The sequence below is a fragment of the Pseudopodoces humilis genome, chromosome 4, assembly GCF_049639895.1.
Source record: "Pseudopodoces humilis isolate 2021_Gansu_Grassland_sample_001 chromosome 4, ASM4963989v1, whole genome shotgun sequence".
Classification (NCBI taxonomy): Eukaryota; Metazoa; Chordata; class Aves; order Passeriformes; family Paridae; genus Pseudopodoces; species Pseudopodoces humilis.
Window position 1 is genome coordinate 29,731,029 of NC_142203.1, and position 17,277 is coordinate 29,748,305.

The 17,277-nt window shown below is 50.1% G+C and overlaps 1 protein-coding gene across 1 annotated transcript in view; it reads right to left on the minus strand.

Annotated features, from left to right (window-relative positions):
• The window catches only part of B4GALT1 (beta-1,4-galactosyltransferase 1), a 29,304-nt gene extending 12,810 nt beyond the window's left edge, over window positions 1–16,494 (minus strand). Inside the window, exons 1-2 of the mRNA XM_005529965.3 lie at window positions 16,218–16,494; window positions 1,651–1,886 (exon numbers count right to left, since the gene is read on the minus strand). Of these exons, the coding sequence (XP_005530022.2) occupies window positions 1,651–1,886; window positions 16,218–16,494 (513 nt within the window). The remainder of the gene's footprint in view (window positions 1–1,650; window positions 1,887–16,217) is intronic.
• Between the last annotated feature and the right edge of the window lie 783 nt (window positions 16,495–17,277).

Below are 17,277 nucleotides of genomic sequence, written 5' to 3' on the forward strand. Positions count from 1 at the left end.
CGATGGGAAACACCACCCCCAGCTGCACTTCCAGCTCTTCACAATGGAGGCGATTGCTCTCCCACAAGCAATGCCCCAGACCATCTGCAGGCAGCTCTCACAGCTGGCCGGTGACTACACCTGCCTGGGAAAGCAGCAGCCCCCACCGCAGGACCGCTGCTGGAAGCCACGGCACACTCTGGCATCCGAGCTGTGCTCAGAGCAGGGAGGCACTGTCCTGCCCCTGGCACCACCTGCTCCCCCTGACCAGCAGGGTCTGTGGCCCAGCCAGCCCTGTGGCACCAGCAACTCACACGGGCAAACGCTGCACGTGCAAGGAAACGCAGCCCGAAGGATGGAGGGGGCTGCGGCTGGCCCCTGCACTGCAGTGGCTTCCAGCTGCTCCTTGCATTACACAGGAAAAGGGCTCAATTTTAGGGCACAGCATGCCAGTCTGCATGCTGCAGAAATGCCTTGTGTCCTCAGCAGTGTGGCTGCCAGGCCGCAAGCACAGACAGATGCAGACACTGAACCATCTTGGCTGCTGTGCTGGGGAACTACTGCTAATTCCCCAGAAATCTTTTTTGTCCTGATCTCTGGCACCCTGGAAATGAGCAAAGTAAAAGAAATCGTAGTAATGGAGCATCAGTTTTCTCTCTCAGGATAAGTCTCCCCCTACTTTCAAGTCTGTGACAAAATTCATCGCTTGGGTGACCACTTTAAATATTCATGGTGTTTGATATGGCCAAACACACCAGCTGATCCAAGTAGAAGCTTAAGGAGTTAACACTCAAAGAAGCATGTTATTTCATCTCAGTTTTTACTGAGCTGAGAAAACAGGATAAAAATACATATCCAAGAGGGAAACTGCAGTGGAATTGTCCAGAAGGTGGTCTCTGCTGGAGCTCTCAGAACTGCATCTGCCCTTTCACCCTGCAGCTTGTACAAATGCCTGCACATTTTAAGGTTTTCCAAGGGTGAACAACATTAAATTATTTAAACAACATTATGCTACAAATGAAGACAGCTTGCCTTGAGTGAAATGTGCATTTTTACACCTTTCTTTTTTTAAAAAGCAGATTGAAGGCCACCAGATATCAAGGAAAAAAATCCCCAAAATCAAAAACTCCAAGAACTTCCCCATGATTACTTGTTCCTTTTCTATTCCCCTGAAGACAGCCACTTACCTGCCCCACTGCCACAGCTTTGTTTTCTCCATCCTGACTTTGTGTACTAACATGAACAGAAGGTGCTTGATAAGGTGAAATCCTACACACTTAGAGTACATCTACTACCAACCTAGACATTAGACATCAACTTGTCACCTTAAAAATCCCTGCATGCCATTCCTGCAGCAGTTGGGAAAAAGTGACAATTGGAAAGAGATAATTAATTGGGGCATGGTATTAGGAATTCTTTCCTCCTCAACAAGGGGTTTCTTTAAGCAGAAGCTCTTAAGAGTGGATTGTACCTGAGCAGAAGCAGGGATCTCGGGTTTTCCATTAAAAGCACCAAAGCAGAATTTTTCTTCCTCTTCTTTTTCTTTTTTTAAGCAACCTTATTCCTGCCTGCCAGCCTACTGCTTTTCAAAGATAAGCAACCATTCCTCTATTTTAAGGGGCATAGGCATTGTTGTGAGAGCTGTATAAAAGCTTGCCTCTAGCATCTTACCTGGTTGATAACATATACTCCATAATCCAGTTGCTGCCTTTGGAGAATTGGGTGCAGGTAGTAGAGCCAGTACTTCAGGTGCTCCTCTCGGTTCCTGAATGGTATGATTATTGCTACTTTCTGAAGTGCTATACAGTCCTTTGGAGTAAAATGACCCCCTGCTCTGACCTCTGGGTTTATTCTTGCCACTTCTTCCAGGTTCACAGGCTGGGAAAACTCCACACGTAGTGCACCAACTGGAAGAGAGGCATAACACAAAGCAGATTAACTCACACAGTCTATTTCTCTGAGCACACATCCTTTACGCACATTAGGGTTTTGGTTGGGTTTGCCTTTTAAGAAACAGAGCTTTTGGTCCCAACACAAGCCCATCAGTGCTTGGAAGTACTGAAGCTTGGACCATCTATACCCCAAGGAACCTCACACCACCAAGTCAGAGCAAACCCACAAACACTGTGGCCTCTTGGTATCAGAACCCAGCAGAGTCACTGACACTGATACCTGCAAATCCTACAGTCTGTGTGGCCAACCAAGAGCTGTGCTCCCATTGCCACATGCACCACAAAACCAGCCTGAAGTATTGTCCTCTGGGCTCTCACCCACCTCAGGCAGCCCAAGAGTCAAGTACCTCAAAAATAGTTCTGCTCTCCTACCGACAAAATCACATATGCCTAGTCACATGCAAAGTGAATAAAATCCCCTTCCTGTTTTTCTTCTTAGATATATTTCCAGTGTTCTGCAGACATGCCCCTTATTTATGAAACGTTCTGTATTAGAAATGCTAAAAAAACCCATATCCAGATGTGCATTCATACTGGCAATTCCTGCAGATGGTTCCAAAAGTCGCAGGTTTCGAAAGCACTGAAACAATCTGTGTCAAAACCAGGTCAAAAGTGAGAAGTCCAAGTGGCACCAGAGAGGACCCTCACAAAAGCCAGGCTGGCCCTTCTGTTTGCTTCCAGCTGCTCCAGCACCAATGGAGCCACGCACCACAAAAGCCTAAGGAAGGGCCTCTCCTGCTGCCACGTCCTGCTTCCAGCACCAGCCGGTCAAACTGCTCTTGGCGCACACACACTCATCTCCTGCTAAAGCCTCTGCAGCAGTGGGGTTGCTGAGGACCCCCTGCATAAGATACTGTCATGGAGTTACTTTACCTTTAAGAAAGTTTAAGTTGCTGGGAACTGCCTGGAGTCTTTTCTCCTGACCAATTATCGGTCATTGCTGAGAATTGACAGCAGTTTAGGCCATTGAAAAGTGGGATCAACTTGTGAACCCTACCTTAAAGTGTAAAACCAGAGCTCTCTTGGCTCTCTTTGTTTCCTGGCTGGGAAGCGCGGCAGAGCTCCAGGCTTCCCGCTCCCTGCCCAGGCCGGGCGCCCAGGCGGGGACTGGGCTGGGCCCAGCGTCTCCCGGCCGGGGGATGCGGGCCCTGCGGAAAAAGTTTTCTCCGGGCTCTGGCCGGGCCGGGCCGAGCCGATCTCTGGCTCGGCTGCAGGTTTTTTGCTGTAACTAAATTCACTAGAAACTGCTGAGTGAAGAAGGAGAGGGGCTCTGGGCCTGCAGCGGGCTGGGTGCGGCGCCTACACTCTCCAGAGCAGCCATGAGGAACTTTCCATCGCAGACGGCTCCAGCTCCTGCACCGGCCGAGGCCACAGAACTACCTACAACAGCCTGGGCAAGATTTTAACTCTTTCATTTCCCAGATGAGACTTGCGGATTAATCTTTTTATCCAGACAGAGAAAAAGAGAGTGATCAATGTGATAAATGAACTTATAAAAATTCGTAGAGATCTAAATAAATATATTTGTAGCAATAATAATATAAAATATAAAGTACAGTGTGGCCCACAAGTCCTTCCCAGATCTAGTCGCGAATTCCCACTCAAAAGATAACGACCCTAGCCGGCGCCCATCAACGGAAAAGAATGAACAGGACATGAACCATCAGGCTGACAGGGAAGGGCTCGGACGAGATACTCATCACCGGACCTGAACACCCCGCCTTGCAGGCCACTGTTGGGGAAGCAATCAGGCAGACAAAGGGAAAAAGTCCAGCCGAGATATCCATCAGCTCCAACCCGGATCCAACCATCCCATCCAGATGGCCTGAACCAAAATGAAATCAAGGAACACTCAGAACTTCTTTACATATGAGGAGACTCTGCCCGGACGTCTATTTGACTCTATTCTCCAACGCCAGGAAATCAATTCATCCAACAATCAAGGACCCGTGGTGAATGGTGCCTGCCTGGAATTTGGCCTCAGGACACAAAATCCCTATAAAAACCCCGGACAGTCTACCCTCCTTCGTGGATTTGGGAACACCTATACCTTTGGGTATAGACCCCTGTCCACCCAGCGCTGCGCTGTTTGTTTTATTGTGGTTTTTCCTCATTGTTTATTTTTTTATAAAAATTGTTTTATAATAAATTGTTCTTTTATTTAACCCAAATTTGCCTTTGCATTTATAACAATCAACATGAAAAGAGACTTTATAAACTACCAGTGACAGGAAAGAAAAGAAGCTTCAGAAAAGGTAGAGAATTAAGAAGATGCTTTAATTAAGCTGAAATATCTTTCTGTTAAAACTATGGAAATGGACAATAAGGTCTTGAAAACACTCCTTTAATTCATGACAGTAAATAGGGAGGAATAAAGTGTTCAAAGTGTAAATTTTGAGTAAAAAAGTAGAGTAATTATGGTACAGTGAAGTGCTGGAAGATTTGAAGCCTTGAGAGGCAATGAGAAAACTGTTTTCTGGTGAAGCTCACAGAAACAGATGAAGAAGACTTTTTGCCTTTGAATAACTTATCCTTAAAAATCCCATCCCTAGACTCATGGCCCATACACACTTGAGAGTGATGTGAAAATGGGAGGAGTGGGCTCTAATAACAGCAGCTCTGGGCAGCTAACATTAGAGCAATGGAAAACTATAACAAAAATAGTTTTTCTTGTGAGAAACTCCATAAATTAACAGGAAGAAACTTCTGTTTCTCTATAAAGACTGGTGAAAAGACTGTAGCAAGAATTGGGACTGTTTTAACCATCAAAGTTCCAAAGTTTTTGTCTCTTTTGTCATGTGAACAAGGGAATAGTGGGTAGACAGGGGATGAAAAGGTTTTTCTGGAAGTTTATTCTGGTGTTCTTATTGTAGTTTGTCAATAAACTTTCTTTTTTTTTTTCCTTTTAAGTTTTATGCCTGTTTTGCTCTTGTTCTAATCCATATCTCACAGCAAGAAATAAGTAATTTTCTTAGTTATTGGTTTAAAACCACGACAGATACAAAGCATCAACCATAAATACCAGTCTGGGGATCACCCCTTAAGGATTTGGCTGCTGTACCCTCCCCTTCTCCTCCATTTGGGTGTGCTTGTGTGTCCTACCTCGCAAATGCTACGGCCTCACATTTGTTGCAGAGACCCCCAGGCCCCCAGGTGGAGGGTACACTGCTCTGGGGGAGCCCCTTGAGAAGGGGCACAAGTGACTTAGAGAGCTCAAAAATGCAGTGGCCATCACAATCAACCTTGTGAATTCCACAACACATGACTGCTAAAAAAAGCAGAAATAATGCTTCAGACTCATGGCACATTCCCAGGTTATTTAGAAGAAGCGACTGTAGTTTGGTTGTGCTGCTTCACTAACCTGTGCTCACTCAACACTGGAGAGGACTAGGAGGAGACTGGCCAAGCTGGCAGAGGTGCTCAGTGGCATGCTCAGGGAAGCTTTGCTGCATAGTGCCTGCACAGTGGCAGGATGCAAAGGGATCTCCTGACCTCTGCATTTTGCACTGGTTAAATGGGCAAGTTTTCCTCTCACAAGAGGAGAAGGCAGTGACTCCTCAGACTCCAGGGGCACTGGGATCAGTCTGCCCACGCTCCCAGCACTCCAGCAATTCCCAGCTGCACCCTCTCTGCCCAATGGTACAAGCAGGGTTCTGTGGATGCCTGCCCTGCAGCTGCAGAGCCAGGGCCACAGCCTCTCTGCTCTGAATTCTAAGTGTGGCTTGCAGGGAGAGCTCAGAAGGTGCTCTGCAGCAGGAGGAAGAAGCAAAAATTGGAGGAACTGGGGCAGGAAGGAACTCACAGTGGAATGACCAGGACTGGGGTTCAGTGGTGACAGGAGAGGGAGACAGTACGTTGTTTCCTCTGAATTTGGGGACTGCTTCCACAGGTGGAAAGCATTTTCCCAAAACAGCCTCTGACCCCAGCCCACTTGCATACCCACTTCACCCAGCTGTCCCTGTGCCCACCAGTGTCACTGCCATTACGAGACTAGCACTCAGAGTTAGGATGATGCTACACTTTTGTGACTTTAAAACAGCAGAGGGCATTGCACTGGGCATGGTTCACCTAACTGGTCACAGCCAACAAACGGGATTATGTTGGACGTCTGTGCCCAGGGACTTTATTTTCCTATCCTTCTTGCGCCTGGCTACCAGCAGCAGGACCCAGCGGGATGCTGCAGGAAGCAGAGGAGCAGAAGCAACACATGCCCTGGTGGGGCCCTGCCAGCCTAGTCCATTGCCAGGCACTGGGTGTGGCTGCTGTCCCATCAAACAAGCCGGTTCCTGTTGGGACACGCTGGGCTCTGTGCTCCCAGTTACTGGACTCTTCTCCCAGTTGCTGCTCCCAAGAAGCAACCGGGAGCCCCATCAGACTGGAGAATGCTTTCTGGTTTAACAAAGGTTCTTTTAATGTCTCGAACCCACTCGGAGTAAGGTGGGAGGAAATGAAAGTCTGCCATTTAGGTGAACTTACAAGAGGAAATCTCCCACTGGTGACTTGTGAGCTCCAGCTGGGCAAGGACAGCCACAAGCATTTGGAGCTGCAAACGGCATTTTGCTGGCTGGCATCCAGCAGCCCCCCAAGGCGGAACATAGACCACTCATCCTGCCAGTACTCACTCTTGCTTGCCTTACGGAGACTGGAACATTGGCACAGAAAAGATGGGAGCAGAAAACATATTCATTGTAAAAAGCAGCTGCAGAAGGCAGAGATTTAAGAGTTTCATAGTCTTGAAGGGCACTGGTGAGAAATTATCTCTACTGCTCCAACCCCCAGTTTAATGCATCAGTTTTAAGGGCAGCACACCTTGCAAATACTGCCCTAAAGGGATGCAGCCAACATGTAGGCCAGTGAGCAGTCCTCCAGCACCAGTGCCATCCATTTGTGGCATGGCAGCTGCTTCTGAGACAGGCTGGACACAAATCGCTCAGTTAACACATTCACCAAATACAAAACCAGAAAAAAAGCTGAATAGACTGTTTTGAAATACAGAATGACTAAAACAAACTCGACTTCGTAAAGCCATGTGGCTGACATAAAGCAGCAGCAACATACCACCCACTGCAAACTGATGGTTTCAGTTCACTTCCCGAGCAGGACAAGGCTATAAAGCCAAATCCACAAACACAGAGGCTTTCCAACTGTTAACAGAGTCACAGTTCCAGCTACTAATTTAAAATAATTTTCACTAATATGACTACCTGTATAGCAAGCAGCCCCAGGGCTGCTGTTTCCGAAGGATGCTGACTCAGGATGTAATCTGCAATGCCAAGAAAATGTGCAGAAAGTCTGCTGCAAGTGCTGTCCCACCTGTCAAAACTGTGTCCCTATCTATGTTTACTAGGTAGACTTTCCAGTTTGATTCACTCCATTTGAGTCTTTTCTGATTCTGTTCTGACATAGGACTGACTGCCTGACATAGGAGTCACTGTATATGGAGTCCCTTCTAAAAACAGGCACAACAGCGCTGTGTGGACGTGCAACTCTGGTCACCCATGCAGCCCTGCATCTGTAGGCAGATGCTGGTTGGGCTCAGCATCACAAAGCTCCAACAGAGCAGCTTCATGAGCCTCCACTGTGTATTTTTAGCAAAAGAAAACCTTGGAAACATAAACAAGCAACTTGCAGGAAGCTTGCAAAAAACCACAAAAGCACAGCATCACATCAAAACATTTCAGAGTTTGTAAAAGGAGGCTTTAGCTAGCATTGGAAGGTAAGAGTAAGATACTCCAAGAAAAAGCCAGCCCACTCCTGCCCCTCACTTCTGACCCTCGGAAGCATTTCTGCTCACAGGGAAGGTGCACAGGAAAAGCCAGGGGCCATCATGCTGCTCACAAACAGGAAGCAGCTTCTCACACAAAGCAAAAAGTGAGGCTTGTGAAAAGCCAGAGGCAGTGCTGGAGCCCCAGGAGCCTGTCCCACAGCACCAGTCATTTTCCTGTCCCACTTCCCAACAGCCACACCTGCCACAACACCTAAACCCCCTGCCAACTGAGGCTGCCAGCACACAGCCTTCCTGCTGCTGATCCTGCTGACCCAAATGAGAGGACCCTCACACAAGCAGCCCAGAATCCACTCAGCCTGATGCTATTATAAGTCTAGAAACTGCTCCAGCCTCCCTAGACCAAAGGGAGTGATCTAGGGAGGCTCCAAGGAACATTTTCCCAATGCTAGAAGTGTTGGGAACACTCAGGCAGCCATGTCTCACAGGGCCAGAAGTGTACTCGTGCATCCCTACCGGGGCTGCAAACGGGATGACACCACACTCCATCCAAGAAGGTGGGAGCAGGTGGTACAACATGGGGCTGCTGCCACAAAGGGTAGCCCTGAGGTGTTCAGGCAAGGGAATCCTATTCTTCAGGCAGAGGAATCCTATTCTTCAGAAGGGCAGTGCAGCCACCAGAGAAACAGGAAGGAGGGAACCTAGTCTCTGGGACAGGCTTGAAGAGCGATCCAGCTGTCTGAATCACCCTCCTGACAGCTTCATCGGGAAAACAAGCAAAGTCTACCTGCATGCTTTAAGACAGGCATCAATCTCAGACATTTAATTTAGTGAAAATGAAAGCAGAAACAGGTAGTAGCGGTTGGAAAAAGGCACTCCCTGAACAGAGCCAAAAAGAACATTTCCATCACCCTGGCTGGGCACTGCTCTCCATCTGCTGAGCCGTGTGTGCACACCCGCACTGGCACACTCAGACAATCCTCATACCAAAAAAAGCTGGAAAAGAGAAGCAGAGCTTGCAACAGAGGAAAAAAACCAAAACAAACAACCCTCTCTTTGCAGGGGCCCAACAGAAAAGGGAAGGAAGGGCCCATTAACCACACCAAGCCAGCCTTGGCTGGGAAAAAGTTATCAGCTCCACCCCAGACAATGTGAGAGCAAGTCCCCCCAGCCCAGGCTGTGAAGCAGGGCTGGACCCCAGCCCCACAGGGCAGCTCCAGGGTGGGCAGGCAGCTGCATCCCACAATTCAGCAAGAGAGTGATTTCCTCTTAAGGTCATTAAAATAATTTCCCGTCAGCTCAACTTCAGAGCTGTGCCAGCAGCTTTTCAGACTGCACCAGAGAGACTCAAGTCATGGCTCAGGCCCACGACAGGAGGACAGGGTAGCCCCCATGTCCCTTGCCCATCTGGGTCACCCAAGCAGCCATTTCCTGGCATCCAACCCACTGGTCAAAATGGCCAATGCAGCCGCTGCCTCTTGCTGCCTGCAGCCATTGCTCCTCTAGGAGAGGTCAAAGAAAAAAACTCCTTGGGTCTTTCTAGAAATATCCTACTCATGAAAAACACCCTCCCAAGGGCTGGGATACTTTTCACTTGGCTGATCTAAGCTTGTGAAGTTGCACACCCCCACAGATGTTAGCTATGTCAAGGCAAGGGAAGCCTGCTACATGGGCTGCTCTCCTGTCCTGGGCAGGCTCCTACATGGTCTGGCATCTGCAACCCCAAAGGGAAACAGGCCGAAAAAAATGAGGATGCATCACATGTGCTGGCAACATTGGGTCTGCCTGATTAACTCAGCAACTACAGCCAGAGAAAAAAAAATTGAATCCAGTCCCCAGCACTGACACTAGCACGTGGCATCTTTAGAACAAAATAAAATTTAAAAAAAGGGAGACAGTCTTGTTGACGGAGGGCACTTCTGGGAGAGAAGCAGAGTCCTCCTTGGTGGCTCAAATCTAGTGCACGCTCATTGAGGCAGCTTTGAACAGTCTCCCTTTGAGCCAGGCAATCTGCATGTTACTAGCTCTTCCCACCCTCCATAAAGTTAAATACCAGGCTCTCTAACAGCAAACTACAAACAAACACGGATCAGAAAAAGGCTGAGCAGACATCAGCCAGAAACCCCCCACTATGAAGCAGGATGGGATGTGTGGACAAGAGTCCACCCAGGCACACCTCTGCCAGTGGCAGCCCCAAATCACACAGCAATCTCCCCCAGCCCCTCTCCCGTGCCCCATCCCATCCTGCCTGTGGCATGTGATTCCAGCACTGCCCCGGGGCTGGGGTGTGCTCCCCAGACAGCTGAGGGAGCTGGGTGCCAGGTGGGGTGGAGGTGTGTCTGTCTGGCTGAAACTCTGCCAGGGCTTGTGCACCCCAAAAGCACGGGCTGGTGCTGGCATCAGGGAGCGCAGGAGGTGAGGACAGCAAGAGGGCATTGCATGCCTGGAGAGATGGCTGCTGCTTCATGTGCTGCCCTGGAGCACAAAGGTTTGTGGAAACCCATCCCATAAGGCCTTTACAGGGCCACTTCCAGATTCAGCAAGACAAGTCTGCACGTAACTTGTCTCTGTGCCCTCAAAGCAAGTCCAGTGACACCCCAGTCGGGGGAGGTGACAAAAACAATTCTCTTTCAGACAAACATCTGCAGGGGCTTGGCTGCCCCAAGCCCCCTCCAGTTCAGTAGCAGCTGGAAGCCTGCTGGAAAGGCTGTTTGCCATGCCCCTGGCCATGGCCACTGCTCAGTGAAATTAGCACCTGCATTGCAAATGCAATCCACATCTGGCTAACCAGGCACCTGTCCTCGCAGGCAGCAGCTGCACAAAAGAAAACACTGATCCAGTTGGGATGGGCTGAGCAGCAAGACCTCCAACCCAGAGAAACAGGAGCAAGCTGAACATTGACACTGCTCCATCCGTGTGCCCCAAGACCCCAAACCTCTGGCCCCATCACTGCAGTATTGCTGTGGACTGGCTGGTTTTGTCCCCAAAATGAAAGCAGAGAAGGGTGTGCAGGAGGGAGCAGAGCAGCGGCTGTAGGATGCTGGCTGGAGAGTAGTGTCCACTGGTGAGGAAAGGAGGTGAGCAGTGGAGCCCAGCACCTCCTGCTTGCTTGTGAGACCATCAGACCTTGAGCACCGCCCTGCTGAGGACAGTGCACTGCCAGCCCCCTGCCCTTTGCGGTGGGGATGGCCCTCAAGACAGGGCCAATGTTCCCTATCTGCCAAATGAAGTCAGGCTAAGATGCTCCGCACCAGAGGAGGAAAGTGAAAGAGCTTAACTGAATTCTGTGTCCAAGTGCAGTTTTGGGAGCTGCAAGTTATCCATCTCTTTCCAAACACAAACTTGGCCAAATTTCCGAAGAAACTAGCTATTGCTTCATATCAATGCTGGCAGAGAAACAAGCACGTTATAAAACACTAAAGACAGAAAACTTTCCTTTTCTCCTCCATCTGTTGTGCTTTGTCCCTGAAACAGCTGCTCTCCAGCACAGCACCTTTCCAAGTTACTTTGTGAGCCTAATTAACGTTCCTTGACCTCCACTTTGGCCAGATAAGAGGATGCTAGTGATATTCTCCTCACAGAAGCTGCTCCCTGCCTGCCAAGAAAGCCTGTGCTTCAGAGGTATGACGTGCTCCCAGCCACACAGATATATAGCTGTGGAGCTGTCGGTGGTGTTGCCAGGATCACACATCTGCTCCCTGCCAAACATCTTAAGCATATTCTTTGGAGAAATTTAACAGTTTCTCAAACCCTCTTTTGAAGCCAATAAAGTTTAGCAATGCCTCCAGCACCCAGGCAGGCAGGAAGGAGCAGAGACCAGCTATATAAAAAAAAGGTTAAAAAAAAAGGCAGGTCCAGATGAGAGAGGAAAGGAAGATGCTACACGTAAAGCAAATATTTTCTCCACTGCCTGGTATTACAAGTGACCACACAGATTCAGAAGCCTCCAATTCCTGGGGTAGAAACTCACCACAGCAAGATGAGAGCCTATGACTGTAGGTAGGCAATCTGACAGCATGATCAGACGCCAGGCATGCCAAACATACCAAATCCCTCTGGCACTGTTTAGAAATCTTCCTACAAAATGGTGGTTTAGCATCTCTTACGTTTTCTCCCTCTTGCCCCAGTTTTTGTCCTGCTAAGATTCTGCCAGTGGTAAAACATCTTCCACCTCTGCACCACACAATGTCCACATATACAGGGCCTCAAACTCCATTATTTATGAATTCAATCTCAGGCGGCACATAACCTCTAAATACTTCTGTAATAAAGGCACCAAACATCACTGCTGATTTTACAGGCTACCTCAAAGCATCAGAAAACCCTCATCACTTGTCTTCAGCATCAACAGTTTAGAGCACCTGCTTGTACTGACTACACAGGCATCAGAAGGAGTGCATTGAAGAAATAGCCTGTGTAACAGGTTCTCTTGTCCCTGAGCGACAGCTGTCCAAAGGAGTTTTTTATTTCAATCCTTGCTTTTTCTTAATACATGGCCTCACTAACATGGAAGTGGGAAGCACCAGCTTATATCCAGAACTCTGACACCTTGGAGAAGCAGTTCTTTTCCTTGTATGCCCAAGATGCCCAAGCTGAAGGCCGTGGGGGTGCTGCTGGGTGAGAGGCTGGACATGACCCAGCCATGGGCACTCCCAGCCCAGAGAGCCAAACGTGTCCTGGGCTGCATCCAGAGCAGCGTGGGCAGCAGGGGAGGGAGGGGATTCTGCCCCTCTGCTCTGCTCTGCTGAGACCCCACCTGGAACCCTGCATCCAGCTCTGGGGGCCCAGCACAGGAAGGACGTGGAGCTGCTGGAGTGAGTCCAGAGGAGGGACACCAAGAGGATTAGAGGGGTGGAGCACTCTCCCCGTGAAGACAGGCTGAGGGAGTTGTGACTGTTCAGCTTGGAGAGCACAAGGCTCTAGGGAGAAAACAAAGCTGGTGAGGTGAGGGAATTTCGACAAGATAGTGACAGGACAAGGGGCAATGGCTTTTAGGTGCCGCATGTTTAGACTATATGTCAGGAAAAGATTCTTTACTGTGAGAGTGGTGAGGTATTGGAACAGGTTGCCCGGAAAAGTTTTGGGTGCCCCATTCCTGGAAGTATTTGTTCAAGGCCAAGCTGGGTGGGGCTCTGAACAACCTGGTCTAGGTAAAGGTGTGCATGCCCACACCAGGAAGTCAGGATTAGATGATCTTTAAGGTCTCTTCCAACCCAATCCATTCTATGGTATCCCAGGAAACAACCTGGGAAAAGGAGTCCCTCTCTGGTGATTTGTCCTTTGGACAATTCACTGGTTCATACATTAACCTACAGTTTTGCTTGTCAATATCGGTTTGTTACTAGTGTACAGGTTTATCAGTTTTCTAATCTTGTATCTGGGCAAGAAAAGCTATGAAGACAGACATGTGACTGCAATATTTAATACACCTGGATGAACTTTCCCAGTAGATGCTCATGACAAAAAGGGCAAATACACATCTTTCATGTTCACCATCCCAGCCACACCTGGTGTCTAAATGGGGATTAGAATTGGCTAAGGAGACAGTTGTACTCTAAAATAACCTCCATAAACACATGCACTCAGCTGGGCAGAGTTTGAAAATTACATCCCTGAAATACAGATGAGCCTGTCTATGAAATTCTGCTTTGCAGACTTCTGGCTGCTTTAAAATGAGCTGTTTTGTAAAGGGATATTTCAGCCAAAGAATTTGACCTCTTGTGCACACCCTCCTTAAACCAGCAGGCATGTAACTACCCCAACACCAAAATACAAAAACCACATGGAAATGGTAGAAGAAACACAGTTGACTGTTTTGAAAGTGCTTAGGCCAACACACATACTACTTCTAGGGAGCAATTTTTTATTAAAAAAAAACCTAACCAAAACAAATACCACAATACTGTTCTGCATCTCCTAAAGAATGGAACAATTTGGGGAATGGACACCTGCAGGAAATATCTGGATTTACTTGCTTTTGGGCTTCTCAGAGAAACCAGAATTTCTTGGAATTCTTGACATTTTACTGCAGCAAGCAGGCTCTGCTGCCTTATATCCCGTTTAAGATACTCATTAGCATGCTGCTCTAAACTGGAGCATAAATCCAAAGTGCTTAAATTACCTTGTATTAGAGAATTTCATTGCTTTTAAGGACTTTCAGCTCAAAGCTGAATTAAAGTATTACCCCAGTCCTGATTTATTCTTTTAAATTATAAATAATAGCAAACGAACCATAAAAGCACATTTAAAATTTGGCAGCTTCTTGTAAGAGATTAAAACTCATTCAGCTAATGCATTTGTTGCAGAGCCAGACAGCAGGGATTGTAAACTACTCTCTGAAGACTGCTAGGAAGAAAACTGTGGGCCTCTGCAATGAGTACCTGGCTATTTTACCATTCAAAAAGCCTGAGCAGTTCAGTCACACATATCCTGTGTGAGTCATCACATGCTTCCTAACAACGATGGGGGAGGGGCAGGCAGGAAATTAAAAAACTCAGAATTATGTATGTTAATAAATGTCAGTTTATTGAGGAAATGGAGTTTTTGGAGATACCTGTTCCCATCAGGGCACTTCCCCATGGCTTTGGGAATGCAGGAATCACAGGATGGCTCCTGCTTTTCATGTCAAAAAGGAGCATTTCTGAATTCTGGGTGGGGAAATTACATGTCAGAAATGCCCACAAAGTTGCACACCCTCTATTCCTCATGGTGGCCTGAGATGCTGATCAGGGCAGACTCAGCTCTGACCAACATGTGAGGCATGATACAGTTGCTTAACAAATGCTGTTTGCTACCAAAATCTGAAAAGAACAGAGGGGAAAAAAAAAAAAAAAAAAGGAACAAACGGTTTCTCACCTACATGCTAGCTATAAATCTTGGTACTGTGATGGTGCCAGGCTGCATGTGGCTGTACCACCCACAAGTAACACCACCTGGGAAGGTAACACAGCTAGAAAACATTTGCCTACTGTACCATAAAGAGCTACTTCTCCCGAGGCCCCGTCGATCTCGACCATCTGTAACCACTGCCAGTAGCTGCATGTGGCCTTTGGCAGATTCAGTGAACTGCACTGAAGATGATGCAAAGATGATTTAGAGCATATTAAATGGTACTCCAGCAACTAACTCCAGTAACACTTTGAATCTTGGGGTCACTAAGAGCATTTCTCTAAACTCCAGGCCGTTCCAAAGCACATGACTCACTCCTGACAGGATCAGACTAAGTGGAGATCTTTCAAAGCAAAGCTGCATTCATAAAGGGTTCCCACATCCACTCTCTGAGAACAGGCTTGCACAGCCACTTTCAGCGTAAGTGATGTAGGGGGAAAAAGTGAAAGATACGAATCAAAAACAACATAAAACACAGGACAGTTTCTTTCAATGACTTCAAAACTACCTTCCTAAATTAACAAACCAGACATTTGTAATTCAGATGCACTGATCCATAAGCAGCTGACCAGCAGGCACCAAGAGAAACGACGAATTTTTTGTTGGTTTTGTAAACTGAAAACCACAGGCAGCCTTTCTGAAGTTTCTTGTTGTGATCACTGGTAACCGAGGCACCCATGGCAAAATGGCACACTTGCTGGATGAGTGAGACTGCCCCCGGACTCGAAGGTCCAAGGTGTGGCCAGGCTACTGTCAACTGGGATGCCAGCAGGTCATGGTAACAATCCTACCGACAGCACAGGAGTGTCTGTTCATGGAGCAATTACAAGCAGCAAGTTGGGTGGGAGAGCCTTCTGAAAAAGGACAAAAAAAAAAATCTGAAATTTCCCTTGTCCCCAATTCTGCAATGTGACAAAGCCAGCAGATCAAAACAGGTCCGGGTCATCACGCAGTAAAAATGAGACCACCGGCAGGCTGCAAAGCCGCCAAGATCCTGCCAGCATGCCAGCACCCAAGCGGTCGCGGAAAAGGCCTATGGGGAGCACAGTTCCAGTGCAGATAAAACACACGCCAGGCTGCCACGTATCACGGTACTGCTCACAGGACTGAATACGTCCAGTGGAAAGCGCCGCTGGGATGCATAACAACTGTACTCATGGCCCTACCTCACAGCCCATTTTAAACCCGTGCCGCTCATTCAGCAGGTCCGCGGACACAGAAATGCTGCGAAAAGCCTGCACAGCGCAAAAAGCCCTGCTGAGCCTTCCCGTGGCATTGCGTAAGAGCAGCATTTTGGGTAGAGTTCCCAGAAGAAATTACCCAACCTCGACGATAACCAGAAAGAAACCTAGCCGGGCGGTGTGGGAGCGCTTCCCGAGAGCGGAGGGTCTCCGCTCCCGCTGCCGTGCCTGCGGCAGCATCCGCGCCGCGCTCCCTCTCGCACCGGCTCCCCGGGGATTCTCCCACAATCCCCCTCCGCCGGCGGCACACGCGGGAGCAGCCGCGCCGCTGTCACCCCGCGCCCGCTCCGCACGGGCGCACCGGGACCCGGCGGGGGCGGCCCGCGCCCCCCCCCCCCCGGCTCGGGCGCCGCCGGGCAGCCCCGGGCGGCGGGCGGGGAGGCGGCGGGGCCCCTGCTCGTCCCCCCGAAACCCTGCCGGGACGGCACTGACCGAGCAGCGGGGAGGGCTCGGGGCAGGGGCCCGACGGCGGCGGCGGCTCGGCGGGCGGGGGCCGGGCCCGGGCCGCGGGCGGCGACGGGCGGGAGGGCGGCAGCGAGAGGTGGGGGGGCGGGGGGCGGCGCGGCGGCGGCCCGGGGCTGCCCGGCGGCCCCAGCGCGCTGCCCGCCAGGTAGTAGAACAGCGTGGCCGAAAGGTGGAGGGCACAGAAGACGACGAGGAGGCGGCAGGCCCGCTGCAGCGAGGTGCCGGGCAGCGACGGCTCCTTCATGCCGCTGCGCTGGCGGGGAGCGCCGCCCGCCCCGCGCCGCGCCGCCGACGGGGGACGGGGACGGGGCGGGGGCGGCGGCAGCTCCGCCCGCCGGGGGCGGCTCCGAGCCCCGCGCCCCGCCCGCCTCCGGCGGGGGCGCCGGAGAGGCCCCCCGCGCTACCCGGCTGCGGCGCCTCCTCCCGTGCCCGGCCTCCCGCCCCCGCCTCCCGCCCGTGTTCCCCGAGCCCCGGGGCGCACAGCCCCGCCGCTCCGGCCCGCCCCGGTGAGCGCACTCCGCCTCGGTGGCAGCGTGCGGGAACGCTCGCTGTAGCAGCCCCCAGAAGCGCTCGCCTGCTGCAGAGGGTGTAAGCGGCAGCAGCGAGCTGCTGCGGGGCGGCGAGAGCTACGTTTGTAGTCATGCCCCTTGGAGGGCTGCACGTTGTCTGCGCTTGGAGCACCTCTGCACAATCTGCAGTTTTATGTCAGCTCAGTGGAGCTTGTTCTGCTACGTTTCCTGCAAAGGACTAGCTTCTTGTTAAATGTATCACAGCATCCTAGGAGCGCCAGTGGCAGGGCCTTCTGGAGGTCTCCAGTCAAACGTCCTGCTTGGAGCATGACTATTGCCGGCAACAGGTGAAGTCAGTGGTTTTGTCCCACTGAGTCTTGAAAGCTGCCCAGCATGGCAATCTACACCTCTCTGGTGCCCTGTCCCAGAGCTGATCCGCTTTTCTGAGGAAAGATTTTCCTCATGTCCATCATCAAGCCAGTAGTAGTGCCTGTGCAAGCAGGTCTGGGCACCATCCA